At 48.3% G+C, this 18,974-nt stretch overlaps 1 protein-coding gene across 1 annotated transcript in view; it reads left to right on the top strand.

The window, feature by feature from the left end:
- The window catches only part of trabd2b (TraB domain containing 2B), a 66,431-nt gene extending 47,667 nt beyond the window's left edge, over nucleotides 1–18,764 (top strand). Inside the window, exons 4-7 of the mRNA XM_061237955.1 lie at nucleotides 1,329–1,503; nucleotides 15,650–15,740; nucleotides 16,535–16,783; nucleotides 17,475–18,764. Of these exons, the coding sequence (XP_061093939.1) occupies nucleotides 1,329–1,503; nucleotides 15,650–15,740; nucleotides 16,535–16,783; nucleotides 17,475–17,697 (738 nt within the window). The 3' untranslated portion in view covers nucleotides 17,698–18,764. The remainder of the gene's footprint in view (nucleotides 1–1,328; nucleotides 1,504–15,649; nucleotides 15,741–16,534; nucleotides 16,784–17,474) is intronic.
- Nucleotides 18,765–18,974: the final 210 nt, after the last annotated feature.

Below are 18,974 nucleotides of genomic sequence, written 5' to 3'. Positions count from 1 at the left end.
TATAGAGTTGCAGGAGGAGTAGACAAAATGTAATTCACTTTACCTGTGCAAGTGTGCCTGAGGCATCTAGTCAGCCAAACTTTTATTACGTTTCGCTGACTCGTCCTGCAAAGGTATAACTGCCTTTAGAAATGCACAAAAAGAACAGTGATGTGCAGATTTTGATCTGTCGAAAATCTTTTATCGTTTTTTGACCTGACAGAGAATGTCAGGTAATTTCTTCAAGGGCTTTATTAACACTATACACTGCAAAAAAGTCTGTGTTAAATGTTTTAGTCTTGTAATTTTCTTTCTCTCAAGTAGAAATATTCGCTTGTTTTAAGTTACGTTTTGCTTATTACATTTTCTTTCCCTCTTAGAAAATATTGAAATGACTCAAAATATCTCACCTCACTGGTTGTATTTCTGTATAATTTAGTAAAAAAGGAATATAAATAATATTTTGGGCGAGTTTCATGGACACAGAGAATCTCATGAAAAAACTCATAAAAGTTTACTCCAGGAGTACGCTTAATCTGTGTCTGTGAAGCTGGCCCTTTCAGTCTTAATACAAGACTAAAATACTTGTAGAGATTTACTTATTTTTTTGTTTTTGCAGTGTAATTGATTGCATGTTTTGTTGACGGTGTTGAACGCATCACTCAGCACAGGAGCGTGAGGGAGTCAGAGAGAGTGATGTCAGCTCATTTTCAGTGCCAGCCTATAGGCAAGGAAACATATTTCCACAAAAAATATTTCTCTTACGCAGTCTCTGTGGTTACGCTTGAGTTATCCCTTGAAATATTACTGTAATAAACATATTGGGCAAAAATATATAAATATTTCTCATGCAGATAATAGTTTTTTGTTGGTTCTGTGTAATATTTAGGAATCCTGTGCACCTCTTTATACTGGGCACGTTGAAAATGAATTATTTAACTGATGTGACCACTGTGATAGATTTATCAGTGTTGCTGTTGTGGTTCAGGGACTTGGAGTGCAGTAGTTTATGTACAGAGGAGTGTTACAGATGCTGATATTCCAGACAACAGGGTTTTCATTCACAATTTGTGCTTATTTTCATTGTATTTACCAACATCTCTTCTCTCTCCTTCTCTCTTCCCCTATCTCTATCCCTCTCTCTCTCTTCCTCCCCCTCTCTCTCCCTCTCTCCTGCCCCCCCTCTCTTACACGCGCGCCCACACACTCACACACACACACACACTCACACACACACACACACACACACACACTCACACACACACACACACACATACACACACACACTCTCTCTCACACACACACACACACACTCTCTCTCTCTCTCACACACACACACACACACACAGCTCCTGCACTTCAATAACAGCTCCCTGCCTGACCCTGACCGCTTCACGGCCCAGCAGATTGACAGCTACTTCAGGCAGGAGCTGATCTACAAGAGGAACCAGAGGATGGCCAGCCGCGTCTCCGGCCTCATGCAGCGCAGCCCCGCCCAGACCTTCTTCTTCGCCTTCGGCGCAGGTTAGCGTGGAGGTGGGGGGATCCCCCTGATCCACATTTAGTGTGTCGGGCCTGTGTGGAGCCGTACGACAGTCACTGGTCTTCTCTGTGTCCGTCCGTCCGTATGTCTGCATGACTGTACATCCTGTGTAGGAAACATGGCGCTAACACGGCAGCTACATGGGAGAGGGAGAGGCTGGGCACAGTTGGAGCTCAGGGAGGGCGGGGGAGTTTGGGCCGGGAGTTTGGGGGGCTGTCAGGAGGAGAGGAGGAGAGAGTTAAGGTATTCCCTGGGAAATAGCCTCCCCCACAGAACTTATCTGCGCTAACAGACCCATCTCTACGCTAACAGGCCCATTTCTGTGTGTCTTTGGATTCTGTTGCCACAGCGCCCTCTCTCTATTTGTCTTTCTCTCTGTGTCTATCTCCCCCTCTCTCTTGGTCTGTCTCTATCTCTCGTTTTCTCCCTCTTCCTGATCACCATATTTATCTCGGTCTCACCCGTCTTCTTCTCTTGCTGCCTCTCTATCTCCCCTTCTCTCTCTCTTTCCAACTCCATCTCCTTCTCTCTCTCTGTGTCCATCGCTCCTCTCGTCTAGCTGTTTCCCCTTCCGGCGCTCAAACCGACGCTCACTTCCTGTCCGCGGCTAACTTCCTTCTTTCCTCCCCTCCGTCCAATCACGCGACCGTATCCGTCGTAATCTCTCCATCAGCTGCACGGGCTGTCCGTCCGTCCGTCCGCGCGTCCGTACACAGGAAGCCTCCTCCGGCATTATCCCCGTGCCGACAGCTGCGCGTTCGGCCGTCCGGGAATCGCACAAATCTTTTATTTTATCCCTCCGCCTCCGTCCGTCTGATAACCATTAGCCGCCGTCCTGGCGGGGAAGCCCCGGGCGGGAAGCGGTTCGAGACGCGCGGAGTGAAAACAAACAGCCGTCCCGGCCTGGCAGGGCCCCGGCGCGAGGGTTAGGCAGGCCGTCCCGTGACCGCTCCGGGGGTAATTAAACTTATACGATGTGTGTATAAAGCGGTTTCGGGCAGGCCATCCATCTCAGCGCAGGGCTCGCCCCTCCCCCCCTGTCCGCACCCCCGCCTTCTCCCGTTCCCATGCCAATCCCAAATTCCCCCCCCTTCCCCGCACGCCCACATGCCCCATGGTCCATTCTCCCAGAAGCCCTGGGAAGTCGCACGCTCACGCAGACATTTTTCATTTTTATGCGCAGGTTATTTTTTAAGGTTCTGTAGGGAGAAAGACATAACAAGGAGGAAAATGTACCAAAAAAGACCCCCTCGTGATGGGGGGGATTTGGGCTGGGGGGGGGGAATTGGTGTTGGGTTGCGTTTCATTCTCTCTGCTGCCCCCTGTTGGACAGAACAGGACCCAGGGGCTTAATAAACAGGGGGATGAAGAGCGTGCCAACCATATCACAGAAAATAAAATGGAAAAGTGAATTAATTATTCTTCAATATCCATCCAATATGAATTTGTTAGAAACAGTGAGAGCACTGACCGCATGCTCATTGTGAGCCGCGACGTCAACGGTTCGAATCCGACCGTCCGACAATTTGTCGCATGTCTTTCCCTCTCTCTCGCCCCCATTCTTCCTGTCTCTATATACTGTAAAGCTGAAAAATGCCTAAAAAATATCTTTAAAAAAAAAGAAACAACATTCATACAATGCATGCATACTGCAAATAAATACATAAATGCATGCACATACATATCTACATACACTCATTGAGCAGTTTATTAGGTAGACATGTACACCAGCTTCTTAATGCGCATATTTAATCAGCCAATCACATGTCAAGCATGCAGATGTGGTCAAGAGGTTCAGCTGTTGTTCAGACCAAATGGGAAGAAATGTTTGACCGTGGAATGATTGGTGGTGCCAGACAGGGTGGTTTGAGTATCTCAGACACTGCTGATCTCCTGTGACTTCCACGTACAACAGTATCAAGAGTTTGCAGAGAATGGTGCGAAACAGTAAAAACATCCAGTGAGCAGCAGTTCTATGGGCAAAAACGGCTTGTTAATGAGAGGCGTCAGAGGAAAAGGCCAGACTGGACAAAACTGACAGGGAGGTGACAGTAAACACGCAGTACAACAGCGGTATGCAGAAGAGTGTATCTGAACAAAAAAAATGCTCACATTTTTAAAAGTTCAGCACATTTACAATACACTGCAGTATATTCAGTTTCCATGAACAAATAATAAAATAAATCAAGCTAAATAAATAAAATCCCCCCCATATTTAATATATTCATTTTGACATTTGGAAGAAAGGGACATCCTCCGCACATTCTTCTAGGCCACGGGCATCCTGAAGTGCTGAGCTGGGCTGTAATCCCCGGCCCAGGTCAGAGGTGATGTCATCGGCAGCCATCTCGCGGAAGCAATAGAGATTCTACGCTTCCCAGCTGTCATTTCTTTCCACTGTTAATAAGCAGAAAGGCTTAGCAGTTATGTGCGAGATCATCACCCGCCTCTTCCCAATCACTGCAGATCTGGTTTAACTCTTTCAAGAGACTGTTTTCTGGAACAGCACAGTGTTCTAGAACTCCGTTGTAGTGATTGTTACATCAGCGTTAGAACGTTCAGTTAAGAACATTGTAATCACGTATCATGTAGTTAAAGGCAAAAACAAAAACAGAACCCTGCTGAAAACAGCTCAAGCTAGGTTTTTGGAAACAGCTGATAGCTGGTTGACCAGTTGGTAGCTGGTATTTCAAGCGGGTCATAGCTGTATTTTACACCAGACCAGATCAGCATATCTTACAGTTGCCATATACAATGTATCATCTCATTGGAGCTTGCTTTTTAAACGTTTACTGGGGGATAGAGCAACTGTTTGAGAAATATCTCACACACGCCAAGTCAGTGTCCTTTCCAAAGACTGAATGCTTTGTTCATCCACCCATCTGTACACTTTTGCACATGTTTATTTTCCCGTGGAAGCAGACTAAATGTTTTTTATATGGCGTTTTGGCATTTTCAGTGACTGAATGGCCATCAGGGGAGAGTTATTTTATAGCAGCAGTAAGAGTTACAGTATGTGTTTATCTCTCACACATACTGTACACACACACTCACATAAACTCACACGCAGACACACACAAACACAATTAGGTACACACAAGCACACACAGGGTATTAGCAGTGTATTAGCAGGGTGATAGCTGGGTATGTACATGGTGTTAGCATTAGCAGGGTGTTAGCAAGGCATTAGTGGGGTGTCAGCAGGCTGTTCACATTAGCAGGGTGTTAGCAGGGCATTAGCAGGGTGTGAGCAGGCTGTTCACATTAGCAGGGTGTTAGCAGGGCATTAGCAGGGTGTGAGCAGGCTGTTCACATTAGCAGGGTACTAGCAGCACATTCGCCGGGTGTTAGCATTAGCAGGGTGTTAGCAGGGTATTAGCAGGTGAGCAGGGTGTTAGCAGGGTGTGAGGAGGGCGTTAGCAGGGTGTGAGGAGGGCGTTAGCAGGGTGTGTACCGGGCATTAGCAGGGTGTGAGGAGGGCATTAGCAGGGTGTGAGGAGGGCGTTAGCAGGGTGAGGAGGGCATTAGCAGGTTGTGTACTGGGCATTAGCAGGGTGTGAGGAGGGCATTAGCAGGGTGTGAGGAGGGCGTTAGCAGGGTGAGGAGGGCATTAGCAGGTTGTGTACTGGGCATTAGCAGGGTGTGAGGAGGGCATTAGCAGGGTGTGAGGAGGGCGTTAGCAGGGTGTGAGGAGGGCGTTAGCAGGGTGTGAGGAGGGCATTAGCAGGGTGTGAGGAGGGCCCTTCCTCGCTGGTTTTCTGCTGGTTCCATTTGTCGGCTCCTCAGTGCAGGTCTCTTTTCTCATTGAAAACATCCCCTGGAATGTCCTGCAGCGGCCGCGGCTCAGCCACCACTCCATCGGGATACACACCATTAAAGTGAGGACCGGAGTTACTGCGTGCGTAAGCAGGAGCGCGTGAGTGTGTGTGTGAGAACATGTCTTTATGAGATAATGTGTGGTGTGAGATAATGTGTCTGTCCGTGCATATGTGTGTGCGTGTGTGTGTGTGAGTGTGAGAATGTGTCTTTAAAAAGATGCAGAGAGAGAGCATATGTATTAGCATGCGTGTGAAGTGAGATAATATGTCTGTCTGTGCATGTGTGTGTGCTTTTGTCTGTGAGGGTGAGAATGTATCTTCAAAAAGAGACAAAGAGAGACAGCATATGTCATCATATGTGTTTTATGAGATAATGTGTCTGTGCGTGCCAGGGTGTGTGTGTGTGTGTGTATCTTTAATAGATCTTTGCTCAGCAAGATTCAGGCACATGTGCTATGCGGTGTGTGAGCGTTTGTGTGTGTATGTGTGTGTGTATCTTTAATAGATCTTTGCTCAGCAAGATTCAGGCACATGTGCTATGCGGTGTGTGAGCGTTTGTGTGTGTGTGTGTGTGTGTGCTGTGCAGTGTGTGTGTGCATGTGTGTGTGTGTGTATCTTTAATAGATCTTTATTCACTGAGGCTTAGGCACATGTGCTGTGCAGTGTGTGAGTGTGTGTGCTGTGCACAGTGTGTGTGCGTGCGTGAGTGTGTGTGTGTATCTTCAATAGATCTTCTCAGCGAGGTCCATGCACATGTGCTGTGCAGTTGTGTTTTGGGGATTGTGGGTAACAGATCTGACTCCTCCCTGTGTGTCTCCCCATTTTACCACTTTATCTCACTTTCTACCCTTTCACCGTCTCTGCCTCCTTTCCTGTCTGTCCTTCCTTCCTGCGTTACCCTGATGCCACACATCTGCCTCCTTCCATCCTCCCTCTGTCCCTCTCTCTCCCTCTGTCCTCCCTCTCTCTTTCTCTCTCTCCCTCTCTCCTTCTCTGTCCCTCTCTCTCCTCTTTTCATCTCCAGCTGTTCAGAATCCTCCTTCACTTCTTCACCTGTCTCCAGCCTGTAAAATATTCAAATAAATATCAGAAAATAAAGGAAAAGAAAGGGTGAAGTCATATGTGTGTGTATATACCTGTATGCGTGTATGTGTTTGCATGTGCACAAGTGTCTATATGTGTGTTTGTATCTGTGAGTGTGTGCACAAGTAGGAGTGTGTGTTTGTATCTGTGAGTGTGTGCACAGGTAGGAGTGTGTGTGTGTCTGTGTGTGTGCGCCGGTAGGAGTGTGTGTGTGTGTGCTTGTGTGTGCACCGGTAGGAGTTTGTTTGCGTGTATGCACAGGTAGGCGTGTGTGTGTTTGTGTCTGTATGTGTGCACAGGTATGAGAGTGTGTGTGTGTTTGTGTGTGTATGCACTTCCAGCCCTGCCCTTGGTGCCCAGTCTTCCTTCTACACTTCCCTCTCCCTCGCTCTCTCCCTCTTTCTCTCTCTCTCCCCCCCTCTCTCTCTCTCACTGACAGCTGATGATGTCCAGGCTCTCTGGCCCCGCTTGAGGCTTGCGGTTATAAACCCCATTTTGGCCCACAGATAACTCACACTCTGACTCTCAGGCAATCACTACCTGATATTTGTAGCCTGCAATTTCTGAATTATAACTGGAAAGGTGTTATATTGAGACTTAATCTGGTCACAGTTCATTTCTGGATAGGCAGCTAGGCCTTGTGTTGATTTAACGGGCCGTATTTTATTCAGACGACGTTCTAACGCTCTACTCTTCAATTACGTTCAACACCTCGGCTGATTAAATAACTGTTTGTTAAAGGTAATGGCCGAAATCGTGCCCCCCTGTTTATAGTTGGACATGTAGTTAGAGAATAGTAACATCTCTGATATAACTGAGTCCATTTGTCTAGTGCGGGGCTGAGATCTTGTTCAGCAGCTAATTAATAGAACCAGATGTGCTAAATTAGATTTCAAATGAAAATCAACAGGCCAGCCTCTGGGTACAGAGTTGGTCTTAAGCCTACCCTTCATGTGTGGCACAAAGGAAAGATGGAAATTGGGCAGACAGTGGTCAGAGGAAAAGACATTTTTATATTTGTACTGCATTCATTCTTTTAGAGTAGACACATCCTAACAGGAAAACACAGAATGGTTCATTTTAGGCACTGTAATGGAAGACAAATGGTCTGTATGAAAAGGACAGAAGCAATTTCAAGCTTGTTGGTTCTTCTGATGTATTGTGATGTAGACTTCACTCCCAAAAACGATGTGTCAACATCAAACGCACTTTCTGCTCTACTATCTTTGTGTTACTTTCAACACATTTTGTGTCGAAGTTGTGTTAGAAATATACAAATGTTTGTGTACTTTTTAACACATACTGAGCTGAAAGTAGGTAACACAAGGTAACGCGGCCTGTAGCGTAGTGGTTAAGGTAAATGACTGGGACACACAAGGTCGGTGGTTCTAATCCAACTTTAACCCTGCATTGCTCCAGGGGAGGATTGTCTCCTGCTTAGTCTGTACGTCGCTCTGGATAAGAGCGTCTGCCAAATGCCAATAATGTAATGTAATGTAATGTAATGCAAGAGTAGTAACAAAAAGAGTGTGATGGACATATAGTACAGGAAATGGCTACCGACATCTCACCCCAAATGTGCAATTTAATTTAAAAGTACCTTGTTAACTACAGAGAAAAAAAACACATCTCGTGTCTGTTTAAGAAATTATAACGGGCGAGGGTTCCCTCTTGTGTAACTTATCTCGACTGTCTTCAGTTCCGAACGGGGCTGCTTCTCAGGAATATGGCCACTGCTTTAACCAGGTTTCTGGAATGACCAGCAGACGTTTCGGCGAAGATATTATCCCCCCGCCCCCTCCTGCAGTGGACTGCTGCTCCAGGGGTCAACAGTAGCCATTTCTGGAACTGGGAGCAGTGGGGGAGCAGTGGGGGGTTGACTGGGGCAGACATGAAAGTAAAAGGGGGTGGGGGTGGAGGGTAGGGTCATGAGCAGGAGGAAGCGCATTACTTTCCCCTCCCCTGCCTGACAGCCTCCCTGCTTAGCGCTCGGTAAAGGAAGCTCTCCAGAACCTTCCGATTATTCTGATGTTCTCCAGACATTACCGCCCCCCCCCACCCTTCCCCAGTCCAGCTACACATTCCTCCCCCCCCCCCCCCCCCCTCACCAGTGCTCTCTATCATTACCCACAATTACCCTGGGTCCCATATCGCTGCATCCATCTCCTCTCCAGGGCCTGGCCCGGTCTCTCTCCCGATCGCAATCTCGCCTCTCGTTCTGATCTGCGCTTCTCGTTAGTGCTTCTCGTTAGCGCTTGCCGTTAGCCCCTCGGTGATTAGCCGCTTCATTAGCCGAAGCGACAGCAACGCATCTGAGTTCATTCAGCGCTAATGCCATAGCTTCCCTCGCTATCTGTCAGACACAAACGAAGGCACTTAATCTATTAAGGCTGGGCAATAGGAGGCGGGAGTAAGGTTGTGATTAAGGTTTATAAGTTAATAAAAAGGGCCTTATGAACCAATAATAACTTTTAATGAGCTCAGAGAAGTGTTGGTAAAGTACTCGTCCTTATCTTTGTTGTACAGGTAGCAGTTGAAATTGTACTTCCCTCTAGGGTCTTTCAGCGCACTTATCCCTGGTTATGGGTATGCACTTTGTTGTACGTCGCTCTGGATAAGAGCGTCTGCCAAATGCCAATAATGTAATGTAATGTACTGCTTGGGGTGGGCGGGGGGCAGGATGAAATGACGCAGGGATAGGAAAGGGGGGTTCTATTAATGAGAATGAGTGGGATGACAGGGAGGATGATGAAGAGAAGGAAAAGTACTTTGGAGAATGATGTAGCATCCTGTGAGTGTGTGTGTGTGTGAGTGTGTGTGTGAGTGTGTGTGTGTGTGTGTGCGTGTCACTGCAGACCTGTGGCATGCCTTTAGTGGAATAGATTCATGAGAAGTCTCTCTAGTTTCATAAAGCTCATTGACTACTGTCAGGAGTCAGCGTAGCTTTAGCAACAGCATAGCTTTTACTTCAAGGAGCCTCTTAGTTATTTTCTCTGTGTGTGAGTGTGTGAGTGTGAGTGTATGTACAGTATGTGTGTGAGTGTGTGTGTGTGTGCGTGTGAGAGTGTGTGTGAGTGTGTGTGTGTGAGAGTGTGTGTGAGTATGTGTGTGTGCATGTGTGATTGTATGTACAGTATGTGTGTGTATGTGTGTGAGTATGAGCGTGTGTTTCTGTGAATGTGTGAGTGTCAGTGTGAGTGTATGTACAGTGTGAGTGAGTGTGTGAGTGTGTGTGTGTAAGTGTGTGAGTATGTGTGTGTGTGTATGTGTGTGTGTGTGAGAGTGTGTGTGAGTGTGTGAGTATGTATGAGTATGTGTGTGTGTGTGTGTGTGTGAGTGAGTGTGTGAGAGTAAAAGGCCCCTTTCTCCTGGCTCCCCACTGGCCTATGTTCCTCCACTGCAGTCCTCCAGTAAAGGAGTTCAGACCTCAACTGTCAGGAACAAAAACAAACGGTGAGGGCAATTTTCACTAAACGTTTTAACGTGTCACAGGCCTAACCCCCCCAACCCTCCCACCCATCCGTCCCAAATCCACCCCCCCCCCCGCACCCCGTCCCCAGGTCCTGCCCTAACACCCCCCCCACCCCCACCCCCACCCCAAACCTCCCCCCCGGCCATTTTCCCCTCCACCCCCACCCCTGCCCCTCCACCCTCTTCTGGGATAGTTACACACCACAGTGGCTCTCCGCAGCCCTGTCAAGCCTCGCATAAGCATACAGACAATCTAAATATTTAAAGTGAAGGGGAAACAGTTTAAATGTTCCTGCAGAAACACTGCTGACCCCCCACTGCTGGAGAGAGGGGGGGCAGCCTGGGGCGACAGTCCTCATCCAGGGCTGAGAGGGGGGAGGGACATTTTTGGGTGGCGGTGGGCTCCTCCACCCCTCTTGTCTGGAGATACACGTTCACATGCATTGAAAGTGAAATCATTTATATAAGGGAAAGGCCATGATTTAGCCGGGGCGAGGGTATGTGTGCGTGAGTGTTTGAGTGTATATGTGTGTGTGTGAGTGTGTGTGCTTGTCTGTGTGTATGTGTGTGTGAGTGCGTGAGTGTGTGTGAGTGCATGTGTGTGTGTGTGTGAGTGCATGTGTGTGTGTGTGTGTGTCTGTGTGTGGGTGTGTGCCTGCATGTAAGTATGTGTGTGAGTTTCTGTGTGTGTGCCTGCATCTGTATGTCTGTGAGTGTGAGTGTGTGTGTGTGTGTGAGTGCATGTGTGTGTGTGTGTGTGTGTGTGCATGTGTGCCTGCATGTGTGTGTGTGTGTGTGCGTGTGCGCCTGTATGTGAGTGTGTATGTGTGTGTGTGTGTGTGTGCGTGTGTGCCTGCATGTGAGTATGTGTGTGAGTTTGTGTGTGTGTGCCTGCATGTGTATGTCTGTGAGTGTGAGTGAGTGCATGTGTGTGTGTGTGCGTGTGTGTGTGTGTGCGTGCGTGTGTGTGCCTGCATGTGAGTGTGTGTGTGTGCACGTGTGTGTGCCTGCATGTGAGTGTGTATGTGTGTGCGTGCGCGTGAGCACTCCTGATTCCAATTAATTCCCCAACTTAAACAGACGGGGGCAGGCCACGCGGGCGGAATTTCCTGATCTTTGGAGATGTTGCACGTCGGGCCAGATCCCCTCCCCGAGTTCGCCCCTTCGGTATTTAAAGTCTTCAGGTGCGCTCTGCGCCGTAACTCTTTCCGGAGCTTTCCGTCCACTCCGGGGCTGTTCGGCCGGGCGGTGATTTACCGAACGCCAGGTGTTCGGAGAGCGCTCGACCCGTCCGAGGCTGGGAGACGCGTATCAGGAGTAAGAGGTGGGTTTTTTGGCTGCGTTATCTCCGGTCACGGCGGGACCGCGGGGGGGTGGGGGGGGTGGGGGGGGCGGGAGTGCCGGGGAGAGGCGCTGCTCAGGGGGGGAGAGAGCCCAAATGACGCAGCCTCTCGCCTTGATGTATGGCGGACCTCACAGACGGCCGTCCCGTGTGAGGTTTTTAAGACGGCCTTCAACACCCCCTCGCTCTGCCGGAGTCAGGAGAGCGGCGCTCTGTAATTAGAGAGAGGAATGTGCGCTTCGCTGGAGCGGCCTGCGTGTGTTCCTTCTCTCTGTCTCTCCCTCCCTCTCACCCTCTCTTTCTCTCTCTATCTGTCTTTGTCTCTCCCCCCATTCTCTCTCCCTCTAACTGTATCTCTCCTTCTCTCTCTCCCTCCCTCTCTCTGTCTCCCTCTAACTGTCTATCTCTCCTGGTCTCTCCCTCCCTCTCTCCCTCTCTTTCTCGCTCTATCTGTCCTTGTCTCTCCCCCATTCTCTCTCCCTCTAACTGTATCTCTCCTTGTCTATCTCTACCTGGCCCTCTGGCTCTCTGTTTATCTCCTTCTCTCTCTCTCTCACCCCTCTCTCTCTCTCTGTCTCTCTCTAACTGTTTATCTCTCCTTGTCTCTCTCTCACCCCTCTCTCCCTCTAACTGTCTGTCTCTCCTGGTCTCTCCCTCCCTCTTTCCCCCTCTCTTGCCCTTTCTCTCAATCCCGTGTCATTGCTCTCCCTCCTTCCACTGCCGTGCCCTGTCTGCAAAGCAACGTGCCGTGTTTGTTTTCAGCATAGCAACAGCTCCCAGCAGGCCAGGAGCCCTGCCATTCCTCTAGCCCTCCCTCTCCCCCTCTCGCTTTCCCTCTCCCTCTCTTTTTCTCTCCATCATCCCGGCAGCACTCCCTCCATCACGCCCTGACGGATGAGGTCTGCCGATGGTACCCATCTTTCTCTATCGCTCCCTCCCTCTATCCCTCCATCATCCCTGTCCCCTCGTGGGCCAGCTGGTTGGCCGAGCCGACAGGAGGGGCGGAGCCACATGAGTGATGAGGTGCTGACATCACACCCGGCCCGGTCCCCCCCCTCGCACCTCAACAAAACCCAGGGCCTGGGTGGCACCTTGAGGAGATGGGGGCTGAGAGAGGGGGAGAGAGAGAGAGAGAGACAGGGAGGGGGGAGCGAAAGAGAGGGAGAGAGAGCAGGAGAGAGAGACAGAGAGGAAGAGAGGGGGAGAGAGAGAGTGTGGCAGACCGACCATCCTATTCTAGTGCTAAGCAGCCAATCTCAAGCTCTGCAGGCTGGTGGAAGACAGGAGAAGAGAGAGGGAGAGAGAGAGGGGAAATGATTTAGGTATGTTAGATGTAGGTAGCCAGACTGAATGATGAAAATGGAGTGATTAATTAAGAGAAGGATGGAGAGAAATGTGGAAGCACGAAAGGGAGATAGGTAAGATAGGGATGCAGAGGGGATGATGGGAGAGATGGAGGGAGAAGGTGGGCAAGGAGCAATTGGCAGAAAAGATGGAAGACCCAGCATGTAAGGAGGAAGAGGAGGATATGGTGGGATAGATGGAGGGACAGAGGGAGGAGTCCAGCCCAAAAAATAAGTCGGTCTCAACAAGTAATATCGTCTTATATTTAGGCTTAAAAACATATTTCCATTGCTTTCTTTGCTAAATAAGACAAACATGCCAGTGAGGCGTTATAGTGTGTCAAGATTTCCCAATGGGGGTAAGGAAACGACACTCGTCAAGCAAACAGTGACTTAAAACGAGCGAATATTTCCTGCTCGGGAGAAAACGAGTAAGAGTCTCAGTCTCATTACAGGACTAAAACACTTGTTCAGAGAGGCTTTTCCTTGCGGCGTCTGAAGGGCAGGGGAGCCTGAGCGATTACAGCTCCACACGCCTCGGCCCTTTAATTACCCCCCCCCCCCCCCCCCGTGTTTACTTTAGGGGGGGGGGCAGCGTCTTCCCGCTCTTTTCCAAGCCGCTCGCCTCAGAGTGAGCCTGTCATCCAGAAGTGGCAGCGCAGGATAAACAGGTGGTCTTCTGCCTGCCCTCAGAGTGACAGGGGAGTAGTGTGTGTGTGTGTGTATCTGTGTGTGTGTGTGCGTGTGTGTGTTTATGTGTGTGAGAGAGAGAGAGACTGAACACTCTGTGGTTCATGGCTAGCCCGGTCAGTAAACATGGCATTTGTGGCACACGAGTGAGCACGGCGGTGTGGTGTCGGATCCGACCCCGTGCCAAACACGACCGACAGCACCACAGGGGCAGCTCACGATGGGCTGTGTCACCCAGGGGACATATGGGAGGATTTATGGGACGAATGGTTCATTGCTTGAGCGACCCCTGCTGGCCATCCACGAGCCTGTGGCTTTCTGTCTGTGCACATGTGTATTATTGGGCCTCCTCCACCCCCGCTCTGTACATGCACGGCTTGTGGCTGCGGTGTCAAAACAACCAGCTGGCTGGCTGGCCAGAGCTTCAGTGGAGAACCGTGGTTGTCTTCACTCTCCTGAGCCGGCAGCAGGGGGCGTATATGAGCACGGTTGCTCATGGTTTGTGAATTGCTGTGACATTCCAAATTCAGGTGAGATTGAAGATGCCAAATATATAAAGATATATAAAATATATATATACAAATATATCCAAATTCGACATGACTTTCAACTTCAACAGCCAATACCAAGATACAACTGCACTCCCCCTAAAACCCCCAAAATATTTTTCAGAGTGTTTCCACCATTTCATTATTTTAAAAGACCCCGAAAAACAGCAGCCATTTCACCTCTCTTTTGGAGGAAGTTATTCATCTCCGGCCGGCTCTCTCTGGAGTCCCGGGGCTGCTGGGAGAGGCAGCGTGGTGTCCGTTCAGTGGCCACGTCGTGTCCGTGGCAACAGGCCACCGCACACATTCCTGCTGGCCTCAAACCCCCAGCTGATTGGCTTCCTCTGCAGCCCCTCGGCAACCGTAACCATGAGAGGAGCCCTGTTCCCGCCGCGTGTTTATTAGCACAGAGCGAGAAAATAAACGTTGGACATTAAACACGACGGCTTCCCCTCCGCCTGAGAAATCTGTGTCAATAATAAAAACCAAATAATAATAATGCTAATAAAACACGGCTTATGAATGAATTAATAAGAAAATATACGCTCTGGTCTTTATGAGTGAACTTCTGATTACTGGACTGTGGTTAGAAGGACGTTCGGGTTCGCCTGTGTTCAGGTTTGCTGCCGTTTTTTGGCGGGAGTGAGTTAGGTGTGTGTTTGGGCCTACTCAATGCCAGGCCTGTTCTTACCGCCCCCATTCCTAGGGCTAAGGGGTGGGGTTGGGGGGGCGGTTGGGGGTGAGTGGGGCAATCTTGCCCTTTGATCTGACCGCCACTGCTGCCCATTCCGTCACTTTGACTGCTCTGGCCAAGAGCGTGTATGATATTTTTTTGATTTTTTTGGAAGAATGATAATAATATTATTAATAATAGTCTTGAAGATTTTCAGCGTGTCGGTAATGAGGTTTAGGGCCGTGGCTCTGGGGTGATGTCAGGGGATCGGGATCGGTGGTTATTGCAGGGATGAGTGAAGCAGGATTATCTGGTGCTCGGAGAAATAAAAATCCTTTCATCGCCACGGCGACGCACCCTGCATGTTTGATGTCTGAGGGCGAAGGTATCGTGTTTGGCAGGTTGGGGTTACATCTCTGGGTGCACTGCAAAGATCGTACCTGAATGGGTAAGAGAAAGTTGAATTCAGTGATGCACAACATGGGTCAAAAGTTACCCTCTTATTTTCTATATCTTTGCATCGCTTGTGCATCAAAGGGTTAAGATTAATTTTCTTGTGTGTCTCGGTGGCGCAGCCTGTAGAGCACTGACCGCATGCTCATTGCGAGCCGCGACGTCGGTGGTTCGAATCCGACCGTCCGACATTTGTCGCATGTCTTCCCCTCTCTCTCGCTCCCATTCTTCCTGTCTCTCTATACTATATACTGTCCAATAAAGCTGAAAAAGGCCTAAAAAAAAAGATTAATTTTCTTACCAAGGTTATTTGAATTTGAATTTGTATTATCCTTGCTTTAATATATCTTATCAAGTACCCTCTTCATACGCCATAATTCTTCATAAATCATGCTTATTTTTTTCGGATTGTGCCCAGTTGCACTTTTTACAGTGTGGGTCTAAGTGAGGATATCCACAGTAACATAATCATTCCTTTCAGAAGAGAGAGTCTGGGGGAAACACGCACTCCAAGTCCAAGGACAGCCCTCATGTAGAGATGTTCCCATTTCACGCCAAGTCTAAATTTATTTTGTTTTCTTGCCCCTCTTCCAGGATTCTTCTTGACTTAGTTATCTCCAGACACATCTTGTCCTCGCCCTGTCTCCCTCTCTCTCTCTCTCTCTATCAGCGGTATAATGTGTGCATCCCCTTCCTGTGCCCTCAGGACACTTCCTGGGGAACCACAGTGTGTTGGACATTCTGCGGCAGGAAGGCTACGAGGTGGAGCACGCGCTTCCCGGAGAGCCGATCACGGAGTGAGTGATGTAGCCGTGCGCTAGCACACTCGCTTGCAGGCACACACTGTCTGGGCATGCACATGCATACAAACACACAGTTTTTCTGGGCCTCCGTCAAATTGGAAAATTTTGGCTTGGACGGGAGACAAATCTTTCAGTGTTATGAATATGGAGTTGAGTATGTGGTGAAATGATAGAGGGGTTGGTTCATACAGGCTGTCAGAGATTACCTACAGTGTACTCTTTCTGGTTTTGACTCTTTCTGGTTATGTGACAGCATTGACTCTTTGTGGTTCTGTCTCTCAGTGACAGCATTGACTCTTTCTGGTTGTAACTCTGTGATGGCATTGACTCTTTCTGGTTGTAACTCTGTGATGGCATTGACTCTTTCTAGTTGTGACTTACTGACAGCACTGCATTGACTCTTTCTGGTTATGACTCACTGACAGCACTGACTCTTTCTGGTTATGACTCACTGACAGCACTGACTCATTCTGGTCATGACTCAGTGACAGCACTGACTCTTTCTGGTTATGACTCTGTGACAACATTGACTCTTTCTGGTTATGACTCACTGAGCGCATTGACTCTTTCCGGTTGTATCTCACTGTGATACAACTCTTTCTGGTTATGACTCACTGAGCGCATTGACTCTTTCCGGTTGTATCTCACTGCGATACAGCTCTTTCTGGTTATGACTCACTGAGCGCATTGACTCTTTCCGGTTGTATCTCACTGTGATACAACTCTTTCCGGTTATGACTCTGTGCGCCGGTCCTGACTCTCTCTCTCTCTGTGCCTCTCTGCTCCAGACATGTCCCCGAGCCGGAGGAGGTGACGGCGGAGCCCGGTTTGGGGACCTCAGACCCGGTCACCTGGTGGCCCCACAGCTGGGGCACCCGCGGCCCAGGGGAGGAGGAGGAGGAGCTGCCCCACCTGCTGCTGCCGGACAGCCTGAGCCAGCTGGAGGAGTTCGGCCGGCAGAAGAGACCCCGGAAGCAGCAGCGCTCCCACACCCGCCCCCGGCTCTTCAGCGACCTGTGGGTCCGCATTGAGGCCAGGTGAGGGGGGCCACAGGGCCTGGAGCTGCGCCAGCCCGGCCTGGGTCAAATACCCCAGCGCTTCGGATTCAAATACTTCTCTGTGCTCCATTTAACCTGCCTGGCGCAAATGAGCCGACGAAAAGGACCCGAAGTCGGGGTTTTTCGGAGAGCGTTTCATTAGTTCCAGTGCAACAGACAAGCTCGGCAAAGCGTAGAAATGTATTTGAATCCAAAACAATTACGTATTTGGCCCAGGTCAGGTGCCAACGCGTCCCCAATGCCCTAATACACCCTGTAACTGTATAAACACTATATATACACACTCTCACACTCTGTATAAACTGTATACACACTCTCACCGCATAAACACACACCCTCACTGCACTGACACACATTCTCTCGACATAACCGCACACTCCCAGTGCAGAATTACACCCCGTCACTGCTTAAACACACACCCCCTCACTGCACTAATACTCTCACAGAGCAAACACACACCCTCACTATATGCTCTATTTATATCACTGTATATCATTTGTGATATGTCACTGTATGTTTTAGTCAATGTACAAGTGAATGTATGCTAAGAAAAAAACATGCATGTGGAGAGGTTATTTGCAGGATTGATAAATCTTGTGTAAAAACCATCCTAAATTTCTGATTATAATATAAACCACAATTTGATTGTATCATTATTATTTTTAAACAGCACAACTCCTCTGCCAAATGTGAGGATAACCAATGGCTACGTTACCGTGGAGCCTCCAATCACACGCCAGGGACAGCTGAGGAGACCCAGGACACACCCCCAGGAGCAGCCCCCTAGCTTAGCCACGCCCCCTGCTCCAGTGGACTCCGCCTTGCCCAGCACTAGCCACGCCCTCAGCAGCCTGGTCCTCTGTCTGATCTCACACATGCTGTTCACCTCCTGACCACACGGGGGAGCCCTTCACACGTCTATATTGACTGTCCAGAACTGCCTGTGAAAGTGCCAAAGGGGTGAATGAGAACCGAAAGGGGCGTGAATCTGGAAAAGCTAGCGATTATTAATGCAGGTGACTTCAACCCTACTTCTGTCCTAGTTGTGTGGAGACAGTCAGATTGAAAGTCACTGTGTTTCTAATGAAATAATTTTATGCCAGGGGTATCAAATCAAGGTCCACATGGGCCAAGAACTGCTGGTTTTCCACCCTCCCTTTACCTGGGAGTCAGGTGTGAAGACAGTCTGGCTAATAAGTAGCACTAATTCAGTTAATTAATGGCCAGATTTGATGATCCCTGATTTAGCCTTTATTTCAAGTACTTTCCCACAAAACCAACCGCAATTTATTAAAGTTCATTTATTGAAACAGTCTGCAAGGAAGCTAATATGTGTGTTTTGCATTGCTGTCCAGGGGAATCCTCATAGAAGTGAACGGCAGTCTTGCACAGTAACAATTTATGATTATCTGTGGAATCGTTTTTTTGGAATATGGTCCACACCCTCCCGTTTCAATGCAAAACCCCTCCAAGGGGGACCAGATGGGTAGTAACTCACTTTAATACTTATAGGTTATTCACCCTGTATGACAGACATACTCTGGATCTGACGTTCTCCACAAAGCTGTGGATGCAAGTAGCGTGAGAAGAGATTTACTGGATCTCAAAAGTGAACGTTGTCACCTGGCAACAGACTCCCTGAATCCTGAAAAAATGCTAAAAGTAATGAATATACAGTTCAAAAAAGTCTTATCACCTAAAAAATGAAGATAAGTTATATTGATATCATATTAATAATGATTATTAAAATTATCATAGAAAATGTAATTCTACTAATGACAGTAACAATTTTAATAATAAAGTCACTGATGTTTTATTAGGTAAAGGAAAGGGATCCTGCAGGTTTTTGTAAATTGTGCATTTTGTTCATAAAGAAATATTGTATATTTATTCTTTCTTGAAGAGTATATTTTCATGCATTTGTTGATTATTGAAATAAAATAAAACATGAAAAACTCTGTGCCTGACATTGTTAATCTGTAAAGTGAGGTTTGGGGGGAGAGACTAAGCTCACCATTACGACCTGTGTACAATTCTTATGTATTAAAGGAATACTCAAGGATTCTTGACTTGAAAATGTGATAAAATAACCAAGCTCAGTCATACCTACACTCTCAAAATTAAAGGTATGAAAACTGTCTAAAAAGATTCAATTTCTTGTAGCTGGGGC

Source organism: Conger conger, chromosome 4, assembly GCF_963514075.1.
Source record: "Conger conger chromosome 4, fConCon1.1, whole genome shotgun sequence".
Lineage (NCBI taxonomy): Eukaryota > Metazoa > Chordata > Actinopteri > Anguilliformes > Congridae > Conger > Conger conger.
Note: the sequence above shows the minus strand (reverse complement) of the source record. Positions and strands in the feature narration are given on the sequence as shown.